General features: G+C 42.6%; 9 protein-coding genes across 9 annotated transcripts in view; 5 read left to right on the top strand and 4 right to left on the bottom strand.

Moving 5' to 3' along the window:
* LOC145704694 (uncharacterized) overlaps positions 1-18208 on the bottom strand; it is a 50175-nt gene extending 31967 nt beyond the window's left edge. The window contains exon 1 of the mRNA XM_081782166.1: positions 18205-18208. The gene's annotated coding sequence lies outside the window, so the exon portion shown is untranslated. The remainder of the gene's footprint in view (positions 1-18204) is intronic.
* Positions 1218-2549, top strand: LOC145700995 (uncharacterized). Its single transcript, XM_081778220.1, has 5 exons — positions 1218-1401; positions 1454-1645; positions 1720-1811; positions 1865-2309; positions 2351-2549. The coding sequence occupies exons 1-5, from the start codon at positions 1265-1267 to the stop codon at positions 2547-2549; spliced, it is 1065 nt and encodes a 354-aa protein (XP_081634346.1). The 5' UTR covers positions 1218-1264.
* LOC145700993 (outer dynein arm-docking complex subunit 3-like) lies at positions 2553-5536 on the top strand. The gene is made up of 9 exons (XM_081778219.1): positions 2553-2829; positions 3605-3628; positions 3672-3873; positions 3915-4447; positions 4577-4769; positions 4813-4899; positions 4944-5032; positions 5080-5178; positions 5218-5536. Exons 1-9 carry the CDS (start codon positions 2578-2580, stop codon positions 5383-5385), a joined length of 1647 nt encoding a protein of 548 aa, XP_081634345.1. The 5' UTR covers positions 2553-2577; the 3' UTR covers positions 5386-5536.
* LOC145700996 (uncharacterized) lies at positions 5561-6636 on the top strand. The gene is made up of 3 exons (XM_081778221.1): positions 5561-6036; positions 6083-6259; positions 6302-6636. Exons 1-3 carry the CDS (start codon positions 5775-5777, stop codon positions 6625-6627), a joined length of 765 nt encoding a protein of 254 aa, XP_081634347.1. The 5' UTR covers positions 5561-5774; the 3' UTR covers positions 6628-6636.
* LOC145700997 (ovochymase-2-like) lies at positions 6640-9975 on the bottom strand. Its single transcript, XM_081778222.1, has 8 exons — positions 9800-9975; positions 9149-9758; positions 8843-9069; positions 8714-8797; positions 7633-8668; positions 7393-7567; positions 6785-7299; positions 6640-6745 (listed from the first exon to the last, which is right to left on the bottom strand). The coding sequence occupies exons 1-7, from the start codon at positions 9896-9898 to the stop codon at positions 6894-6896; spliced, it is 2637 nt and encodes an 878-aa protein (XP_081634348.1). The 5' UTR covers positions 9899-9975; the 3' UTR covers positions 6640-6745; positions 6785-6893.
* On the bottom strand, positions 11169-12826 carry LOC145704949 (uncharacterized). Its single transcript, XM_081782404.1, has 6 exons — positions 12689-12826; positions 12263-12527; positions 12132-12218; positions 11672-12085; positions 11475-11630; positions 11169-11435 (listed from the first exon to the last, which is right to left on the bottom strand). The coding sequence occupies exons 1-6, from the start codon at positions 12769-12771 to the stop codon at positions 11169-11171; spliced, it is 1272 nt and encodes a 423-aa protein (XP_081638530.1). The 5' UTR covers positions 12772-12826.
* Positions 13407-14865, top strand: LOC145704947 (somatostatin receptor type 2-like). The gene is made up of 6 exons (XM_081782403.1): positions 13407-13722; positions 13764-14027; positions 14066-14184; positions 14227-14597; positions 14642-14732; positions 14776-14865. The coding sequence occupies exons 1-6, from the start codon at positions 13407-13409 to the stop codon at positions 14863-14865; spliced, it is 1251 nt and encodes a 416-aa protein (XP_081638529.1).
* On the bottom strand, positions 14900-16533 carry LOC145704692 (uncharacterized). Its single transcript, XM_081782164.1, has 3 exons — positions 16074-16533; positions 15249-15984; positions 14900-15210 (listed from the first exon to the last, which is right to left on the bottom strand). The coding sequence occupies exons 1-3, from the start codon at positions 16457-16459 to the stop codon at positions 14929-14931; spliced, it is 1404 nt and encodes a 467-aa protein (XP_081638290.1). The 5' UTR covers positions 16460-16533; the 3' UTR covers positions 14900-14928.
* LOC145704944 (palmitoyl-protein thioesterase 1-like) lies at positions 16786-18028 on the top strand. Its single transcript, XM_081782402.1, has 4 exons — positions 16786-16882; positions 16956-17347; positions 17399-17502; positions 17550-18028. Exons 1-4 carry the CDS (start codon positions 16795-16797, stop codon positions 17893-17895), a joined length of 930 nt encoding a protein of 309 aa, XP_081638528.1. The 5' UTR covers positions 16786-16794; the 3' UTR covers positions 17896-18028.
* Positions 18209-18270: the final 62 nt, after the last annotated feature.

The following is an 18270-nucleotide window of genomic DNA, read 5'->3' as shown; positions in this document are numbered from 1 at the left end:
AATTGAAAAAATTGTAATTGAAAACTTTTTGATCGGATCACGTGATCGCGGGTTACAGACCTTATTAATTGCCTTTATGAAATGGTGCATATCGTCCTGCAGACGAGGAGTCAAGGTCACTGATTCAATAATTAGGTCGAGTTCTGCTGAGTTAACATTTCTTAAATATCATTAACGCGCCTCTGGGGAGCCCAGAATGAGAGATCTACGGCAAATTATATCCTGAGGGATGAGCTCAAGGTCGAAGCTTTTGTAGCCAGACTGAGTTTCCATCAAGGTCAAGCAAGCTCTGCACTCAGCCTCTTTCTGAGTCAGGCGAAAACATTTTTTTAGGTCTTGATTTTTAGTAGAAATATATTATTTGAAATCTGTCGCAGTGCTGAAATATTTTTTTTAAATTTAATTGCAATAAATTATCGACTAAATCTCGACATTTTGTCTACGTAGCTAGACTCGGAACGCTTGTCCCTACAAACCTAGACTTCTGAGGGTAGGAGTCATCTAGTGAGGAGAGACATTTGGTCAGGGAGCCAGTTAGACAGACCTGACTAAATGCCTCTCCTGACTAAATCGCTCCTATCCGACTTCCAATCCTACTACGGATAGATGCCCGACAGAGCTCGAGAAAAATTGGAGCACGCTCAAATGCGACGGACACTCGTCTGCGCCAGAACTCATCCGCGTCGCGCGGTCATTTGCGCGGCCGTGGCAGATCAGTGTTAGCCGCATATGAGCGCGAAAAAAAACGCGAAAAGTTATTGGCAGTTAGGCTATTTGAAAGCGATGATGGAAAGACGTGGAACAAGAGCGCCAAGGATCATGGATACTGAATTCTAGCTTTCTCTCAATTCACCCTGTATGCCTTTTTGAAAGTTTGCCGAGCCAGCATAATGATTTTCATGAACTATTCGATTTGGTTGATGAAATTTCTGTACCGCCAGTCTGTACCCAAATTATCGAAGCTGAAATTTTAAGGACTGTAATATATTTTTGGTTGATTTATCTTCGTCTTTCGTGCTGAATTAAGCATTCAATATAACAACTTTTCGCGTTTTTTTTCGCGCTCATATGCGGCTAACGCTCATCTGCCGCGAAGCTCTCCAGCCACGGCCGCGCAAATGAGCGCGCGACGCGGATGAGTTCTGGCGCAGACGAGTGTCCGTCGCATTTGAGCGTGCTCCAGAAAAATTAAAAGCGCGTTGCTTTGGAAACGCGCGGCGGTGATTGGCGCGCCACGCTCATTTCTCTTTTTCAGAACGGTAAAATGAACGTTTCAAGAGTAGCGAAGAGTGGAAGGATTTTGAGAGATTTGAAAAGAAGAACTTCGAATTTGGCGAATGCGAAAAGTACAGTTACGCTTTGGATTGACGATCACACCCAACCGGGGCAAAAATACATTCGGTAAGAAATTATTTGAGAATAAAATTGGAATTTATAAATAAAAGCGTTTTAGTCGAAGGCCACAAGAATTCGCAGTCGATGGCCGAGGGCACGTGATTTGCACAATCGGTGAATTCAACGCTGGAGGAGTCCTAGGAACCGGGAAACATGGCGTGTCGGTCTACTGGGGACCTGGAAATCCGCTGAATTACGTCGATAACTTGCGTTTCTCGCCGCTTGGTGTGACACTAAAAACAAAATACAGGAAGAGGCTCAATTTCTAGAACACTTTTTTCTTCGTAATTACCGAAATTATGTTTTTGTAGAGCCAGAATAAAGTTGGGAAGAATGCGATCGACTAGCATTGCAATATTCGAGAGAAATGAACATGAGAGCAATAAAACATGCAGCAGAAACAGCTAAATTCATCGGTAAGGCATATTTCTGAATTTATCCTATAGTTACTGTAACGCTCTACTTGTAGGAGTGGATTGTCTTACAATAACGCTACAAAACTTCAAACTAATCAACCAATTCAACTCAATGGACGCCTCTGGAAGTCTGATGCATTCGTTCCGAAACAACATGAAAAACGTAGTGAAAACGAACTGGTACCACATGCTTTCTTTGGCCGGCTTGAAAGTCTTTCTCTGCCGTCTTGAATATCAAGATGCTGAAGCACGTGAATTAGCGATAAAAGCAGCAAATGCTGGACGATTTCGACCTCTCACGGCGAGTCAGCAAATCGTTTCGGAAGAACACAAAGAGCTTGAAAATGACATGCGAGAAATTCTCTCCCAACTGGCGGTGAACAATGGACAAGATAATATTGCACAAGTGAGGGAAAACGTCAAGAAGAATAGAAAGTACGTCGTGACGAGACAAGTTTCGGCGAAGGAGAATACCAAGATTCTGTTGGAGCACAGGAGGTTAGTCTTCTAGTATCTCTAGAATCTGAATTTATTTTCAGATCCGTTGGTCTCCCCGAGATCCCGCAGCATTTCTTCGTCGAAGCAAATGTAGACATGGACTATGCAAAATCACAAGGGTCTCTTGGAATGGACGAATTCGACGAGTTTGATGAGTTAGAGAAGATATTCCTCGACGATTCCAGCGTCCGAGGACATGAATTAACTGACGAGGAGCTTTTAAACACGCTCGACGGTTAAGAAAAAAACTTATAATTCGGGTTTTAGAATGAAACACGGGGTCTCGATCCAAGACCAGATAAATGAGGCGAACAAGAAGCTTCAGCTCCACGAGGGCGACCTCAAGGCCTACAAAGAGAGCACGACGCAGCAAATGAACGACAACAAACGCGTCATCCACGAACTTACAGTCAGCAACAAGCAGCTTCACAAACAACTCGCCCAAGTTCTCAGAGGAGATGAAAAAGTCATCGAAGCGGCGCTCGGCGATCACAAAATCGAGAAACAAGCGTTCAAAAGCCTGGGCTCGGCATCCTGACCTGTCTAAAAACCTTAGACAGGACCTGTTTCCTGTTTTTGGGACCCTGTCCTGTGTACCTGAGTAAAAAAGGGATATTTTTTGGCCCTGTCCTGTGTACCTGACCAAAATTGGGATTAAAATTTAGAAACCCTGTTTCTGTCCCTGTCCCTGATTAAAGACAGGCCTGTTTTTCCTGGTCAGGGCCTGAGTTGAGACAGGTTCCTGTGTAGTTAGGTCAGGAAACAGGCTTCAATAACCTAGATCGGCAAGGTAATTTAAAAGAAAAAAGGCCAAAAACGTCGTTATAATAAATTGATCGTACCGGTTTATATTCTGGAAGTTTATTGAAATTTCAGATAAAAGCGTCGAAATTGATTTCAACCGGATTTTACCTTGTAGGTTATCATTACTTACTTACTTTTAGCCCCTTAATTATGAAGTCACTTTTATACATTATCTGAAGTCAAGAATCGATTGCCAAGAAAACATTCGCGAAAGAATCGCCATTTTTTAATCCTGGCAATGAACCAAATGGTTATAATATTCTTAAAATTAGAAATTTTATCTAATTCTTTGATTACAAAAAATCCTGTCTTTTTTCCTGACTCAGGTCCTGTTTCCTGACCTGTCTGGAAAAACCTGTCCTGTCTTCCTGTGTAAAATCGGAAGATTTTTTGGTCCTGTCCTGTGTACCTGTCTAAAATTTGGGTCAGGAAGAGGGAAACCCTGTCCCTGTTCCTGTCCCTGACACAGGTTGCCGAGCCCAGTCAAAAGCAAAGCAGGAAAAGACGTTGTTAATGTAAGTCCTTCCCCTAATGCCTTAATTAACCAATTTAATTAAGATTATCGATCAGAAAAAGTGCGACAAGCAAAAACGCCTCAACGCCATTCGCGCCCAAAATGAAAAGAAACGCCGTCAGCTTCAAGAACTTCAGACTTCGAAAAATCTGATGGAAAAAGATATCAAGAGAGAAGAGGAAAACTGCAGAGGCGTCTCAGAAAATGCTCGTCAGCTTCGAACTATTGAAAATCGTCTTGACAAAGGTTCGTTTTCTGGTTCTCACAGACCGATAACAAGATTCTAGCGCTTTTGAAGCAGCGAGAAGCGGAACATGTGAAGGCGATTTACGAAAAGATGCTGGCAAAGCTTCAAGAAGGCGCGCTCAAGTTCCCGACAATTTTGGAAGACAAAGAGCGCCAAGTACAGGAGCAAGAGCAAGAACTCAAGCGCGTTCAGGGCATGCTCGCTCAGGCTCAATCCCAGCGGGATCGAGCCAAAGCGCAATTTCACGAAAACGAGGAAGAGCTTCAGCGAGAAAGGCGGGAACGAGACCGAATGCTTCAAGAACTGCGACAGCGGGCTGATGAAAAGCGAGGGGCTGACGCGTTGGAGAGGAGAACGACGAGAATGGAGAGCCGAACTGGCTCGACTCCGGCTGTTCTCGACCCTGTTCAAGGAAATGATATCTTGCAGCAAAATGATTTGGAGGCGAAGATCGCTGAGTATGAAGGCATTTATGGCGCGATCAAGGAGGCTACCGGCGTTTCGAGCATTGACGAAGCTGTTTCTCGATTTGAATCGCAAGGAGAAACGTCCAAGCATCTTCAAACTCTCAAGGTACGTTCCTATATAAATGAAGATATCCCAGAATGCGAGAGATGTCTTTGTATGTCGAAAAGTATCTCTGAATTTCTCAGAATATCTTTTTGATATCTGAGTCTTGCCTGTTTGAACAGTTTGTTTCAGGAAGAAAACGAGCAAAAAATAAAAGAACTGAAAGAAACGCGAATGGACCTCGAAGCTCAATTCAACAAGTTCAAATACTCGGACGCTGACGAAGCCGCAAAGATCGACAATGATCTCTTCGAAATGACCCAAAAGACAAAAGAAAACAACAAACTCGCGAATGAATATCGAACTAAACTTGAGCGTCAAAACAGTAAGCCTCTATTCTCCATTTCAATCTTATAAATCCATACTAGAGCTTCTTCTCAACGTCAGATCAGGCGTCCAGCATCTTTGCGACAAACTTGACTTTGTGGAAGGAACAGGCGAAACTGTCAAACCAGGTAGACGTTAGAAAACACTTTGCTTTACTCATTCTTCTTTTCAGAAAATGCAGATGTCGTGGGAGACATCAACGCAATCATCGAGCGATCTGGCAAGCAAATCGACAGTTTGCTCCAATCTCTTGGAGAAGATGTGAGTTTTTCCTTGTTTTCATGTTCGAAGTCATTTTGAAAATTTAGGGTGTCGACGGAGCTCAAGAACGCGCTGGAACGGATTTGACCAGCTGGGCAATTACAAGAGTCGAGGAAACCGCACCATACTCTGCTATTAAATCACCGGTACGCTAACTTTCTCAATCCTTTTTCATTATTCTTCAGGGTCATCACGCCGCTCGCGCTCCAGGAGATCTCTCCGACGACGGCTCATCCGGCGAAGAGGATACTCAAATGCTCACGCGTGAAGAAATCAAGAAGCAAGCCGATGCTCTGGTCAAAGCACGAAACAAGAAACGCGGCCGTCCCGTCAAGCAAAAAGGCCGACGATAAGAAGGAAACATCATTTTTGAACAAAACTTTAATATTATCACCATGTATTTAATTTCACCGCCTTCCACTACTTCACATACGTCTGATCTTTCTCAATTTTGATTTTTATATGAACGAATAAACTTATATTTTTATAAACATAAAAGCTTTCTACGTTTCAATCATCGCTAGAATGTTGGCGAGGGCTCAGATCTTGAGGAGAAGACTTTCGGATTATGTCGGACCTGCATTGGTCTGCGGGCCAGACAGGATTTACAGACCGACCTTGGAAATCAGCGGAATGTCGGGGGCAATCGGCGGGTTTTCAGCAAAAAGGCAGTATGAGTAATAGGGTTGAAAGAGACTCCCATTCGCACTGATCGTTTTTCTTGATTAGGGTAGGTCTCTGAATGAAAAGGCCACCCTCTTTTTTTGATGCTGGAAGCCGCAAGCGGCTTCCCGATTTGAATTCTCGCGAAAGCATTTTTCAACCATGTAAAGAAAAAATGAAGAAAGAGACGGGTTTTGATCCAGAATTTTTCGAAGAAAACATCAACGCATCTTTCACTGGTGTCTGCAGAGCTATTACGAGCATCGACTGTCCTGCCATCTTCCACTGGTCGCACTCGGCCCAGCACGAGCGTTGGGCACATCTTATTTCCGAGATATCAGGTGCGCATCCTCCCATTTTATGAAGGATTTCTAAATTCTTTTCTAGGCGATATTACACTCTTGTCGAAGATCGCGAAAACGCCACTGCAGCAAACAACGTTTGATGAAATGCAAAAAATCACAACTGAGCCGAGCCAGAGGACAGTTTTTAAGAACATTTTCGTCAAGAGCCTGGAGCGCTCGTGTGTCTATTCCGAGAAAATAAGATCTACTCGTGTTGAAGGTAAAAGTTCCCATTCTTCCCTTTTCTTATTAGTTTTCCTAGTAAATGGGGATTCTTATTGGACACTTTCCGCTTACGCAGTGAATGTCGACAGCCTCGGAGGCGTTCCTGAATACCTCGACGAGCAAAATTTCAGCGATTTCACTACAGCTGTCCAGTCGATCGCCGACTCCTATCTTCAGGAATTCACGATGGCCTACAAACTCGACGGCAACACTGGTGTCTGGAATGATGAAAACTTTAAACTTTGGGACTACAAGCTGAGCAACCCCGAGAATACGTACAACACAAGCATTTTAAAAGCCGGAGAGCTCTGTAGATTTTCCTTGCAGCCTTCGAAAAATGTTTTCTACGATGATGACGAATAAAAATTCTAAGGGTTTAAATTGAGTGTTGTATCTTTGTTCATATTTACAGCAACAGGTAGTTATCCTTTTTATACAGAAATAGATATTAAAACGATCGCACGCAGCCTCCCGTCGCTTCCTAAAATCGAATAAGTAGATGTAAGAAAATGGTCCCAACCTCGATAAATGTTAGAAATACCGATGGTCTAACAAAGACCGAGGGTCCATCGCCTCTCTTATTGCATCCAGGTCCGTATATTGAAATCCCATGCAGGAACCATTCTCCATTATCTGCCTCGCAGATTAGCGGAGCTCCTCCATCTCCCTGTTCGAAGATTACAACACTTTCCCGACTCTTTGCACATAAAAAGTTGAATCCTTTCCTGGCATGGTCGATTATCTCCGCCAGTGCAAACCATCTGCTGCGTGCTGTACTTTTTCTTGTAAATTTGCGAGCAATAGCCGTCATTGACGATGTTGATCTTTGCCGAATGTGCTTGTCTGGTAGACATCGTCTGCGAATTCATTCCCCATCCGGCCGCAAAGCAATTGAAGCCGCCCTTCTTTTTGTGAACATAGTCTTTCATGCAAATCGGCTGGATATACTCGTTGAATGCCACTGGCCGAGCGAATTTTATCAGAGCAATGTCGTAGTCGTATCCGCCATCGAAAAGTGGATGTTCTTTTTCAATGCTTAGACAACATTATACAGTGGGGAACCCTAGAAAACGACAGCTCGTTCGAATCCCAAACTTAGGCATTTCTGAGCACTTTCCTATTATCGACTTGACCAAGATTTCTTCCTGGTGTTTACTTGCTTGATCCCAACGCATATTCCCAAACTTAACCTTGTGCACATATTTCTCACCGTAAGTCAATTCTCTAGCACAATCTCCGGAAGTTATCGCCCACTGATGACAGATCAAGGCCACTCCGCATTTCATATGGATGTATTCTCCGTCTATGATTTGTTAGTCAACTTGAAAATGAACGAAATATAAAGCATTTTTACAAATTGATTCAAACCCTCTTCAAGCAGCATTCCCAACCAAGGCCACTGAGTTGGTCGGATCGGCTGTCCGCCCAAGATTCGGACCATTCGATCGGGCGATATTAGGGGTCGTCCGCAGATTCCATTGATAGCCGTTTCCACTCCTGTTGGTTGATCATCCGCTCGCTCGAAGGAAGCAGCAATATTGCTAACTTGCTGCTGATTTCGCTTGATCGTGTAGATTGCCGAGAAACCAGGAAAATTAATAAGCTTGTTCGAAGAGAAAAATATCTCCATCTGTTTCTCCGTCGTTGTAAATGTATCTTCTGGAATGCCGTTTCCGCAAAGATAGAACCCCTGGCCATCATGGTGTATTTCTACGCGATCTTTTCGACAAGACGTGTCATATTCAACTTTGAAGAAAGTAAACTTGAGTTCGATGTGGAAGCCGGCAGGGGCAGTGATCAGCCAGCGGCATTTCTCGTCGCTCGAGTATTTTTTCGGATAATTGGGGGAGGTGATGACTCCTGATGCTGGAACGCCATTTTGAGGGATTTGAAGTTCGACTTCGAAACCACACTTGTAGAAATCAGTGGAGAGGTCGTCACCAGAAGCTTCATAATCGAAAATGTCATCGTCTTCGTCACCATCCTCAAATTGGAAATGGTCAACACGGGATGGTGTACCCTTTCCTGCCTCGATATGACTTAGCCAGTCGAGATACTGAACGACTTTTGTATACACACCGGGAAATTTTCCTCCGCATCCTCGTCCCCAAGAAGTGACACCAGTGATTTCCCATCGTTGGTCCCCTGGATTGTGGCAAACCAATGGTCCGCCGCTGTCGCCAAGGCAGGTATCGACTCCAGCGTTAGAGCCAGCGCAAAACATGTTCCCAGTGATGATGTCGTTTTCGTATTGCTTTTGGCAGGCTTGTTGAGAGACGATTTGAAGGATTCCAGATTTCAGCTCGTTTCCTGTTTGCTTTGCTTCATCTAGCTCGAATCCCCAAGCTGGTAAGTGAGGATAAGATGTTCCAAGCTCGAACATTTGTAGAAGCCAGTTTTGGCTCTAGAATTTATTTGATGGTCAAATCATTCACTGATCATATAATACCTGATGCTCACGATCTTCATTAGCATTTTCAGGTTTTGAAGCTCCCCACCCTGCAACTTCGCAATATTCATTCACCCTCGGCTCCTAAATCTTTTTTTGAAGATTCATGTATGAGGACGATTTTCCTACCCCGCTTGGAAGACAAGCTGGCTGGACATAGTCAGAAAGCGTCAGTGGCTCATCAAGCTCTAGTACAGCAATATCATGCTCATCGGACATAGCATTGTATTCAGGATGGATGTAATACTGTCTCGCATTTCGGACTTGGATATTATCGTAGACTTCATCTGGAACGTCATCGACGCCATCCGCTGTCAAGTGGTCCAAGTTGTGCACTCCGGCGAGGACCATGGAATCTCTTTGATAGGATTTAATTAGTGATTAAAAGATTTTGAATATGAAAAATGAAGAAATTGAATCCTTTCCTAGGATCACCGCCAATACAGTGCGCCGCCGTAATGATCAAACTAGGCGTCATAATTGTCCCTCCGCAGCCGACACTTTTCTTGTATGCGAGTGCGACCATCCAAGGATGATCCCCTTGCCGCGCCGTCGAGCCATTTGTAATTCGACGGAAGCGCGAAGCCCGGGCGGGTGTTTCGCCGCAAGTCGGCTGGAAAATCCCAAATGGATTATTGGGCGTTTTCGTACTCTCAGTTCTTGGTGGTGGTGTTCGTGGTCTCTTTGTTGGTGGTGGTCGAGCGAGGATCTTCGTCGTTGTCGTCGTCGTTGATGCTGTTGTTTTTGTAATAGTTGTTGTGGTCACGATCTGCGGATCAGCCATTTTCGGGTTGAAGTACTCATCTGGCGTATGATACTCTGCTTCTTCGTAAATATGACTAGTGTCGGTGTAAAAGATTTCCGGGCGATATTCATGCGGGAGAGCATCAAACAGCTGATCGAGCAAGTAAATGATGTCGTTTTTGAACTTGATTCGATTGTCCTCTGGAGAATGGCATAAGCCGCAGGATCGAGCGCAAAGGCCCATCAGATCTTGATCGGCGCAAATGCATGGGGGACATTTTGGAAGCTGGTCAAAACAGCCCTGAATGGAGTGTGCTTAAAAATCAACTGATCAATACATACTCTGTCTGCTGGTATATAAAAGTAGTATCCATTCTCTGTAAAGGAATAAGCTTCTACGACACTCTCTATCAAAACAACAGTCCATAACGCGAGGAACATGAAACTTCTCTCGATTTTCAAGTTCCGACGAAAAAGTTTTTCAAATATTCAAATTTTCAAACAAGTTGTTGAAAAACTAAAAAAATTAACGTGGCGTAGCGGAGCACTGTTGCGCCACGTTAGAGACCACATTGCGCCACGAATTCGCTGATAATTACCGAAATGCGCAGCCTTGTTTGTGATACAAAATCGGCATTATAATAAACAAATCGGACAGAAGTGGTTGCTTTCAGACAAGTTGGGCATGTTAATCGTCTCCTTCTCGTCTTAGATGGTCTCCCGGTGGCGTTTTCCTCTTTACTGCCAAAAATCATAAGTCTTCAGAAAAAATGATGTTTTTATATCCAAATATCTTTGAGATTATTTAAGTTACAATCCCACGTTCATAATTAACCTGTTCAACCGTTCTTCGTTATTAAAGCCAGATAAAGGAAAAAAAGTTTGCAAACCTCTCAATAAGGGTCTTGCCTCATTTATATTCCTTATGGTTCAACAGTATCAGTGAAAGTTCATCAAGATTTATTCTCATAATCTTCAGAAATTTTCATAGAAGATAGAAATGTGTATCAACTCATAGAAATGAATTCTTCGTTAAAATGAAAGTCATGGAATTCTTCTCACTTCATTATTCCCTTTAATTTTATCGTTAACAATTATAAATCAACTGAGTCAAACGTTCACATCCGATTCTAGCGCTGTTAATTGTCGGCGACCGCTTTAATGAACCGTGCACGAGTGTGATAACTGTTCCCGCCATCGACAGAGCGTGACTCGAAGTGTTGGCGTAATTATAGTAATCGGCCTCGAAGGAGATAAACAATAGAAAAGAACGACACTTTTCTAAAAGAATTTGTCATTACCAGTAATTCTAAAATAAAAAAAGGACTCGAAGATCTCTTTTTGAAAAATGACGCATATCGATCCTCTAAAACCTCCCAGATACCCCACCGAGCACTGATAAGGACCCTCAAAGCATCCCTTCCAACACGAATATATACCCTTATCACAGTTTTGTTATCTTATCCCGACCAGTGCATGCGAGTTTGTATATTTTGATAAAAGCAAATTTCACCGAATTCTTGAAATTTTGAAGATTTTAGGAAGCGAGCGGAACGCGAAGGTTCCGCCCCATTGACTTGTTCGACGGAATCTGGAACTCCGCTTTTGACAAGATTAAGGGGAACGCATAAATTCCGCGGATTTGAATATAGCGACCACTAGCAGCTATTTCTCCTCATAAAAAAGTGCTTTTCTTGAACTTCTTTGTTATTTATTTTTCTTCTCGAATAAAATCAATATTTGCTATTGGCACAATATTACTTTGACTTTTTACTTCTTCGAAAATAATGTGAGTTTTTCTTTGAAGAGTTTGGTCTCTAAGTGCTTGGCTGATTTTGTTCTTTGCTTCTTCCATCGTTGTTTCGCCTCGTTTGATGTGAATTTTCAAGTGGCGAATTCGCTCGTCAGATCTCGCAAAGCTCCGATCGCAGATTGGACATTTATAGGGTTTTTCCTTCGTGTGGCAGCGCGTGTGAGTCTGAAAATGGTAAAGGATGAAGATAAGGGGTGATACTACCCGCAAGTGGTCTTTTCTAGTGAATCGTCTGTCACAATAAGTGCAAGCAAAGGGTCGAGTGTCAGTGTGAATTCGTTCGTGGCGCTTGCACTCGTCAGATCGGGCGAATCTCTTGTGGCAGAATTTGCACTGGTGGGAGCGATCTTGCACGGGTACCTAGGAGGACAATTAATCAATTGAAAACAGTCTCTTCTTACTTGTGAAAATGGGCTAGGGTAAGCATGATGTCCTTGAACATCGGCTTTGACCATTTTATCCTCCTCCTTGACGTCGATTTCGGTCGACCTGATTCCAGCGCGCGTTGCTGCCAAATCAATCACGTTCACATTTGAACTACTCTTTGCAAAGCCACTGGTACTTCCCATATTCGACCCGGATGCTTTTGATTGAGAATCATTGCTGTTCGCATTGCTGTTGTTGATGACGTAGATGATTTGCTGTCCATTATTGGAATTGCCGAGGAGGTTTGGGGGAAGGATAAGTTTTTGGGTTTCGCCGTTTTTTGAATTCGGCAAAACAAGGACAATCGGTTGCTGAGGTTGTTGTTTTGGCTCTGCAGATTGAATTTCGAACAGTTGACCATTTGGACCCATGAAGATCTGACGTTGTTTCTAGAGATCCGTGAGGCTTCAAAATCCTGGTCTCAGAGACTTTTACCTGAAGGGGACTTTGCATCATAACTTGCTGGATCTTTCCATCCGCCATTTTTACAAAAGCAGGCTGATTTCTTTGGATCGATGGAGCCTTTTCAAGAAATTAAAGAGAAATTGAAACGAAAGGATATTTACCTGAATGTATGATATTTCATGATCTTGTGGTTGAGTTTTGATATCAATCGTCTCAGTCTCTTCCTCGATTTCTTCGACCTCTTCAAGCATGGGTGACGGGGTTGGGCGAAGGAGGACGTCTAACGAATTCGAAGTTGATAGGGTTACTTCTTGACCGGTTTGCTTATTCGGCTGTTTGGCGATGTGATACGGAGTTGCACCGGTGATTTGCGCGGCTTGACGGGCATGATGCTCGTCTGTTGCGACTTGTTGGATATCTTCATCTCTAAAATACATCTTATGAAAATCCAAAAAAGCGGCACTAAGTGTATATTCATGAATCAGGGTTTTTAGTGAACGACCCGTTTCCTGCAATGTTTAAAGATAATTTAAATTGATTATCCCTTATTTGTTGTAGTGAAACAATAAAAACAGGTTCTAACTTACATTTTTATGGTTACTGATTTGCCCGAACTTTCACCAAGATTTTTCTTGTCCTCAAACGAACCGCTTGCCTTGTAATTCTTCATTTCTCAAAATCTTCCAGCAGCTGTGTCCGGGTAGGTTATTTCATGTCACCTACACCTTGAGCTCCTCTCAATGCAAAAAAGGCGGAGAGGAGGAGCCTCAGATGGTGGAGGCATTGCCCCGGGCGTAAACTGCATTTTCTAGATGGACATTATTTCTTGTTCCAGAAAAATAATCATCGGATAAGCATCAGAAGTCATCAAGCATAAATCCATCAATAACACAGCTAAAACCTCAACTCGTGATTTTACATTAAAACCTAATCTGACAGTCATGCAATTTTGTCAAACAAAAGCAGTTGCTCCTTTCGAAGAAAAAGGGCATAAAAGACTAGCTTTTCTTTTCCCATGAAAAATTATTATAAGGAGATTTCGGACAAGTTTCACTCATATATTGAAAGAGAATATGAAACGGTCAACCCTTATTTTGGTAAAATTTAATTATTGTCTTCGAGAATTCATTTTGATATTTAGTTACTTTACAGGATAAAAGTACAAGTCTTTGTCTTCCTCCGGCGAATTGTAGTAACTCTCCTTTTGTTCAGGTTAAAAATAACCCCTTAGAGCAACTAGACCATTGTTTTGGCTTATAATCTCAATAACCAATCGAAGATGAAAAAACTTATCTAACCAACATCATGAACGAAGTCAATCGTCCCACATTCACCGAAAAATTCGTCGCTTCCGTCTATCTGGTCATGTTCCTCGTCGGTTTCTCAGCAAACATGCTTGTCATTCTAGTCCTGCTCCTTACCCACGGGTCGCTAAAAGCACCAGCGGGATTGTATGTTCTGCACTTGGCAGTGGCGGATTCGCTGTTGCTCATATCATTGCCCTTTGCAGCTGATAATAGGCTTCGCGGGACATGGATTTTTGGCAGAATTGCGTGTAAGATTATGGAATCGATGAAACTTTTGAACTTTTTCTCGTCGATTTTTCTTCTTACTTTGATGGGTAGCAAAAGAAATAATTTCTTTGGTCTTATCAATTTCTAGCTGTGGATCGATACTTATCAGTCTGTCGCCGAGTTTCCTACAAGTGGAGGCAAACAGTAACCAACTCAATTTGCGCTGGCGTCTGGCTCGTATCCATTCTCACTGTCGCTCCGCTTGTAATGTACTCTGACATCGCCTACCGAGATCCGGAAGACAATCAGAATGCCCGCTGCATCGTTGCTTTTCCCGATATCATGAACCAAGTCAACCCTCTTGGTCTAAATGGAACTTCGGATTTTGAGGATTCACATCATTTTTACATCGGTAAAGATTCCATTTTTTTCATAAAAGGAGGAATTAAGGGGGTAACTCGACGTTTTTCGTTGTCACTGGACATCATCATTCGCACCCGTTTAGCTTGTTCCAAGCTGATGGGGACCATGGAGCGCTAGAAAGCCACTGCCTCAGCAACGGATCAAAGGTGGAACTGGCTTCGAAAGTGCCGAGTGACTTTCTTTTCTAGCAATTCAGAAACTACATGTACATCATCACAGCGGTCGGCTTCGTTATTCCACTCGCCATCGTCATCTTCTGCTACACCAACATCCTCTCCATCATGGCTTCCTCCCAGAAAAAACTCGGCAAATCCGACGCCAAAGCAAAAGACGTAGCTGGAATTCTTAAACAACTGCGCAAAGACGAACACCGAAAGCAAAAAGTCTCAAAGCTCAAGGGAATGCCTCCGCGACGAAAAGTGACAGTTTTAGTCGCGAATCTAGTGATTTCCTTCGTCTGCTGCTGGCTGCCGTTTCACTTTTGGCACATTGTCAGGCTAAGTGGCCTGGATTTGTCGGAACATCACTTTTGCGCCAAAATTAGAGATCTGACATTTTGGTAACTAACTTTCAATTCTCACATTTTCACTTAGAGTATTCTAGCCTTGCATACTCTAACTCTGTATTGAACCCGCTTTTGTACTCGTTCCTCGGGTACGGATTCAGGAACAAGCTTATTGCAGCTCTGACAAGAGTAAATGTATCACTGATTTTGACCTGAACAAAGTAATTTTCAGATCAAGACTTGTTTCCGATCACGAAGTCCAACTCAAGCAAGCATGAGGGGAAATGAACGACGAAATCAAAATATGCTTGAATATTTGTAATAAATATGTCTCATATTTTTGACAAATTTATCGATTGTTTATTCTTATTTTGAGTTTTTTGCATCAGTTTAAATTATTTGCGAGTGCAGACATTTTTTCGCTAATTTCATCGTCTTTTTCCGACGGCCAGTTCATCAGTTCCATGAGAACTTTGATGAAGTTTTTCTTCCTCAACTCGAGTTCTGAAAAGAGAACTTCGTCATCATCAGCTTTTAGGGGAAGCTGCTCAGAAACTGCGAGGACGTAGAAAGCCAGGCGAAGTTGAAGGGATCGGAAACGATTTACATGGACGAGGGAGAGGAGGTAAATGAGATCGTTCCATCGGCCGCGTCGCATTCTTTTGATCTAAGGAGGGTTATTTCAATTGAAGTTGGTAGGCGTACCTTTTCGTCAGTAACGACTGGCAGAACCTCAACAAGCTTGATTCCTCCATTATCCCAGGCAGGTGTCATCATCCACATGACGATTCCTCCAGCCAAAACTGCTGTGCTCACGGAAAAGGTCACGAGAGCAAGCAATACTCGAGTCTCTGTATTCGAAAATTCAAAATTTTCCCGCTCTACTCCATGGATATCATAAAATTCGGACGGAATCGGGCAAAAGATTGTCGAAGGATTTCTAGCTGGCGCAATTAGCTGGTAGTAAATGAAGAAATTGGCGAAGAAAACAAGGAGGAAAGTTAGTCCTCGGAGAAGCGCGAATTTTGTTCGGAAACGACTTCGGCCGTGATATTTTCGGAGAATTTTGTTGAAATTCGAGAACTTCCAGTCGTTATCTTCAGCTGCTTGTCTGTAGGCTTTGTCAAAGGTGACATAATTACTTTCACTGTTTCGTTTCCCTTTGAACGAGCCGTAAGTTTGCTTGTCTTCTTTGAAGGGCCTTGAAGACTGAGAATCGAAGGTGTCTTTCGACGTGGATTTGACGAGAAAAGCCCCTGAATTCTCATCGCTGGAAATTTCTGTCGTCGGGGAAATGCAGCCATCGATTTCAGTTGCTGACTTTTGAGAGTTTTTCACCGCGTCTTGCATTTGATGAACGACATCTTTGATGGATTCTTCCAAGCCGTCGATGATGTAGTCCAATGCGTGGATGGCTTCGTCGAAGTTTGTTGCTCTCCAGCTGATCTTATCGGGGTTTTAAGAAATTTGTTTTATAGAAAAATTTTCAAGATCGGACATGGTATGTTTTTAGCGAAAAGCCAAATAAACCGTTCCTGAGAGATTGAGACCATTATCGTTACGACGACCAACATGTACGGGAACAACCGAAAATGCCACAACTGATGGATCTCGCTAGTTTCGTCCATATGATTAAAATGCGACCAGCAGTAATCCAGCATCTCGGAAACTTCCTCGGTATCGTAGACTTTGGATCCGTTGACTTTTGGATTGACGAATGTAAGGCCACTCTTTCTGTAGAGATCCAATCCTACTGTCACCGCTCCGGCCGAAGCAAGAGCATAAACAGCGATGAGAAGATGGATCAAGAGTCGATCTGGCTTGTGCATGATGTAGGGAAGGCTTTCATCGCGCTTGCTCTCTTTCGAAAATCGGGCCAAATATTGATCCGGCTCTATTATTCCCAAAATGCCCATCTCAAACTTCTCGTTTTTGAATTTATAAAAATGATTTCGATTTTTGGCTTTGGCCACTGTTCTTATTCATGACTGCGCCGAGATTTTACGACTTTGGCGACCATGAAATCTACGTTTCAAGGTGCTTAAGATTGTCATCATTCATGATTGTCATCTAAAAGATGTTTATCTGCATCTTTTTGTAGATATTCACGCACTGATTATTTTACTTAGGTTTTGGAATTAAGTAAATAAGTATATTAAAAACAAAAAAGGGGTGTTTCATGAGAAAACTACATCTGGAATCAAGACAGCGTGTCATGTCCCGGGCGATACCACTTGAAAACCAGGTCGAAATGAAACTGTTCAGTATTTTTCTCGCAGTGGCAAATGCTTATCCTTCTGTCATGTGGCATGGCATGGGCGATCGAGCAGATAGCAGCGGTATGAAACAGTATAAATACTTATCAATGTGTAAATTGGTATAAAACCTAAAAAAGATTGAAGATTGTTTAAGGAATGACTCGTATAAAAAATATGATCGCTGCGAACAACGGCGGGCAGTACGTTCTTTCCTTGATGATTGGCGAAAACGGATCGGAAGATGCGAGCAACGGATTCCGAATGTCAATTTGGGAACAAGTCGAATACGCCTGCAACATCATCAAAAACGACCCAGAGCTTGCTGATTGCTATAACGCCGTTGGTTTCAGTCAGGGGTCGCAGTTCTTGAGAGGAGTAGCCCAAACTTGTCCCGAACCACCCATGAAGAATTTGGTGACGATTCATGGCCAACATCATGGAGTTTTTGGCTTCCCTGGCTGCGATGTTGACGGATTTTTGCCGGAAGTTTGCGAGACCCTCAGAGATCTTTTGGACCTTGCTTATTTGCCAAACATCCAAGCTTGGGTTTTTTTTTCATCAAAATAAGTTGCGAAAATAATGCCCGAAAAATCCCTTTTCCAAGCAAATCTTGTCCAGGCTCAGTACTGGCATGACTCGATCAACTTTGACCTTCATCTAAGAAACTCGCTTTTCATCGCGCCTGTCAACAATTATGTTCGGTATTCTACAGTCATTTCTACATTCTGTATTTATTTTCTTATTTCAGAGAAGGAATCGCGAAAAATGAGACTTTCAAAGAAAACTTGATCAAGCTCGAGAAATTTGTGATGGTAAAGGCTGAGCGAGAAAAGACTGTTTTGCCAAAGGATTCGAGCTGGTTCGAGTACTACGCTGACGGTTCGGGAAAGACGGAAGATATTGTGCCACTTAGAGAATCAGCAATTTATAAGGAGCGGTCAAGGAATAAATTTTATGGCAAAAATAAGAACCATAATTTATTTGAGAAAAATAAAATATGCACTTTCAAGTTCTGGCGGAAAGTGATAAAGCTTTCTAACCATTTACGCGCTTTTTTGTCTCTAGAGCCGGAAGTAGGTGAAATTCAGGAGTAAGAGTAAAGTGTTACATATCAAATTGATGCGCAGAAGATTCTCAATCATCTCATCAGCAATTTATTAGAAGAAACAGTCCCAACCGCGGTTAAACTGACCGGTAAAACTTTGAAAAAAGCATGCTTTAGAAAGAAATTTTCAATTCTTACCGGTCGTTTACCGGCGGTTTTTAACCGCGGTTGGACTCGATTCATATAAATAATGACTGGATATGTTCTAAGCTTCAATTTGGTAGGTCAAATGCATTCATTCCGTAAAAATTTCGTCTATTTCCGGCTCTAGAATCGAAACCGGAAGTAATTTTTGAAAAACTAAAACGGTCAAGTTTCTAGATTTTTCTTCTGATCACAAATATGTATAATGTTCAGGGTTATT

Source organism: Oikopleura dioica, chromosome PAR (genome assembly GCF_907165135.1).
Source record: "Oikopleura dioica chromosome PAR, OKI2018_I68_1.0, whole genome shotgun sequence".
Classification (NCBI taxonomy): Eukaryota; Metazoa; Chordata; class Appendicularia; order Copelata; family Oikopleuridae; genus Oikopleura; species Oikopleura dioica.
The sequence above is the reverse complement of the archived record's forward strand: the minus strand, read 5'-3'. Positions and strand labels throughout refer to the sequence as shown.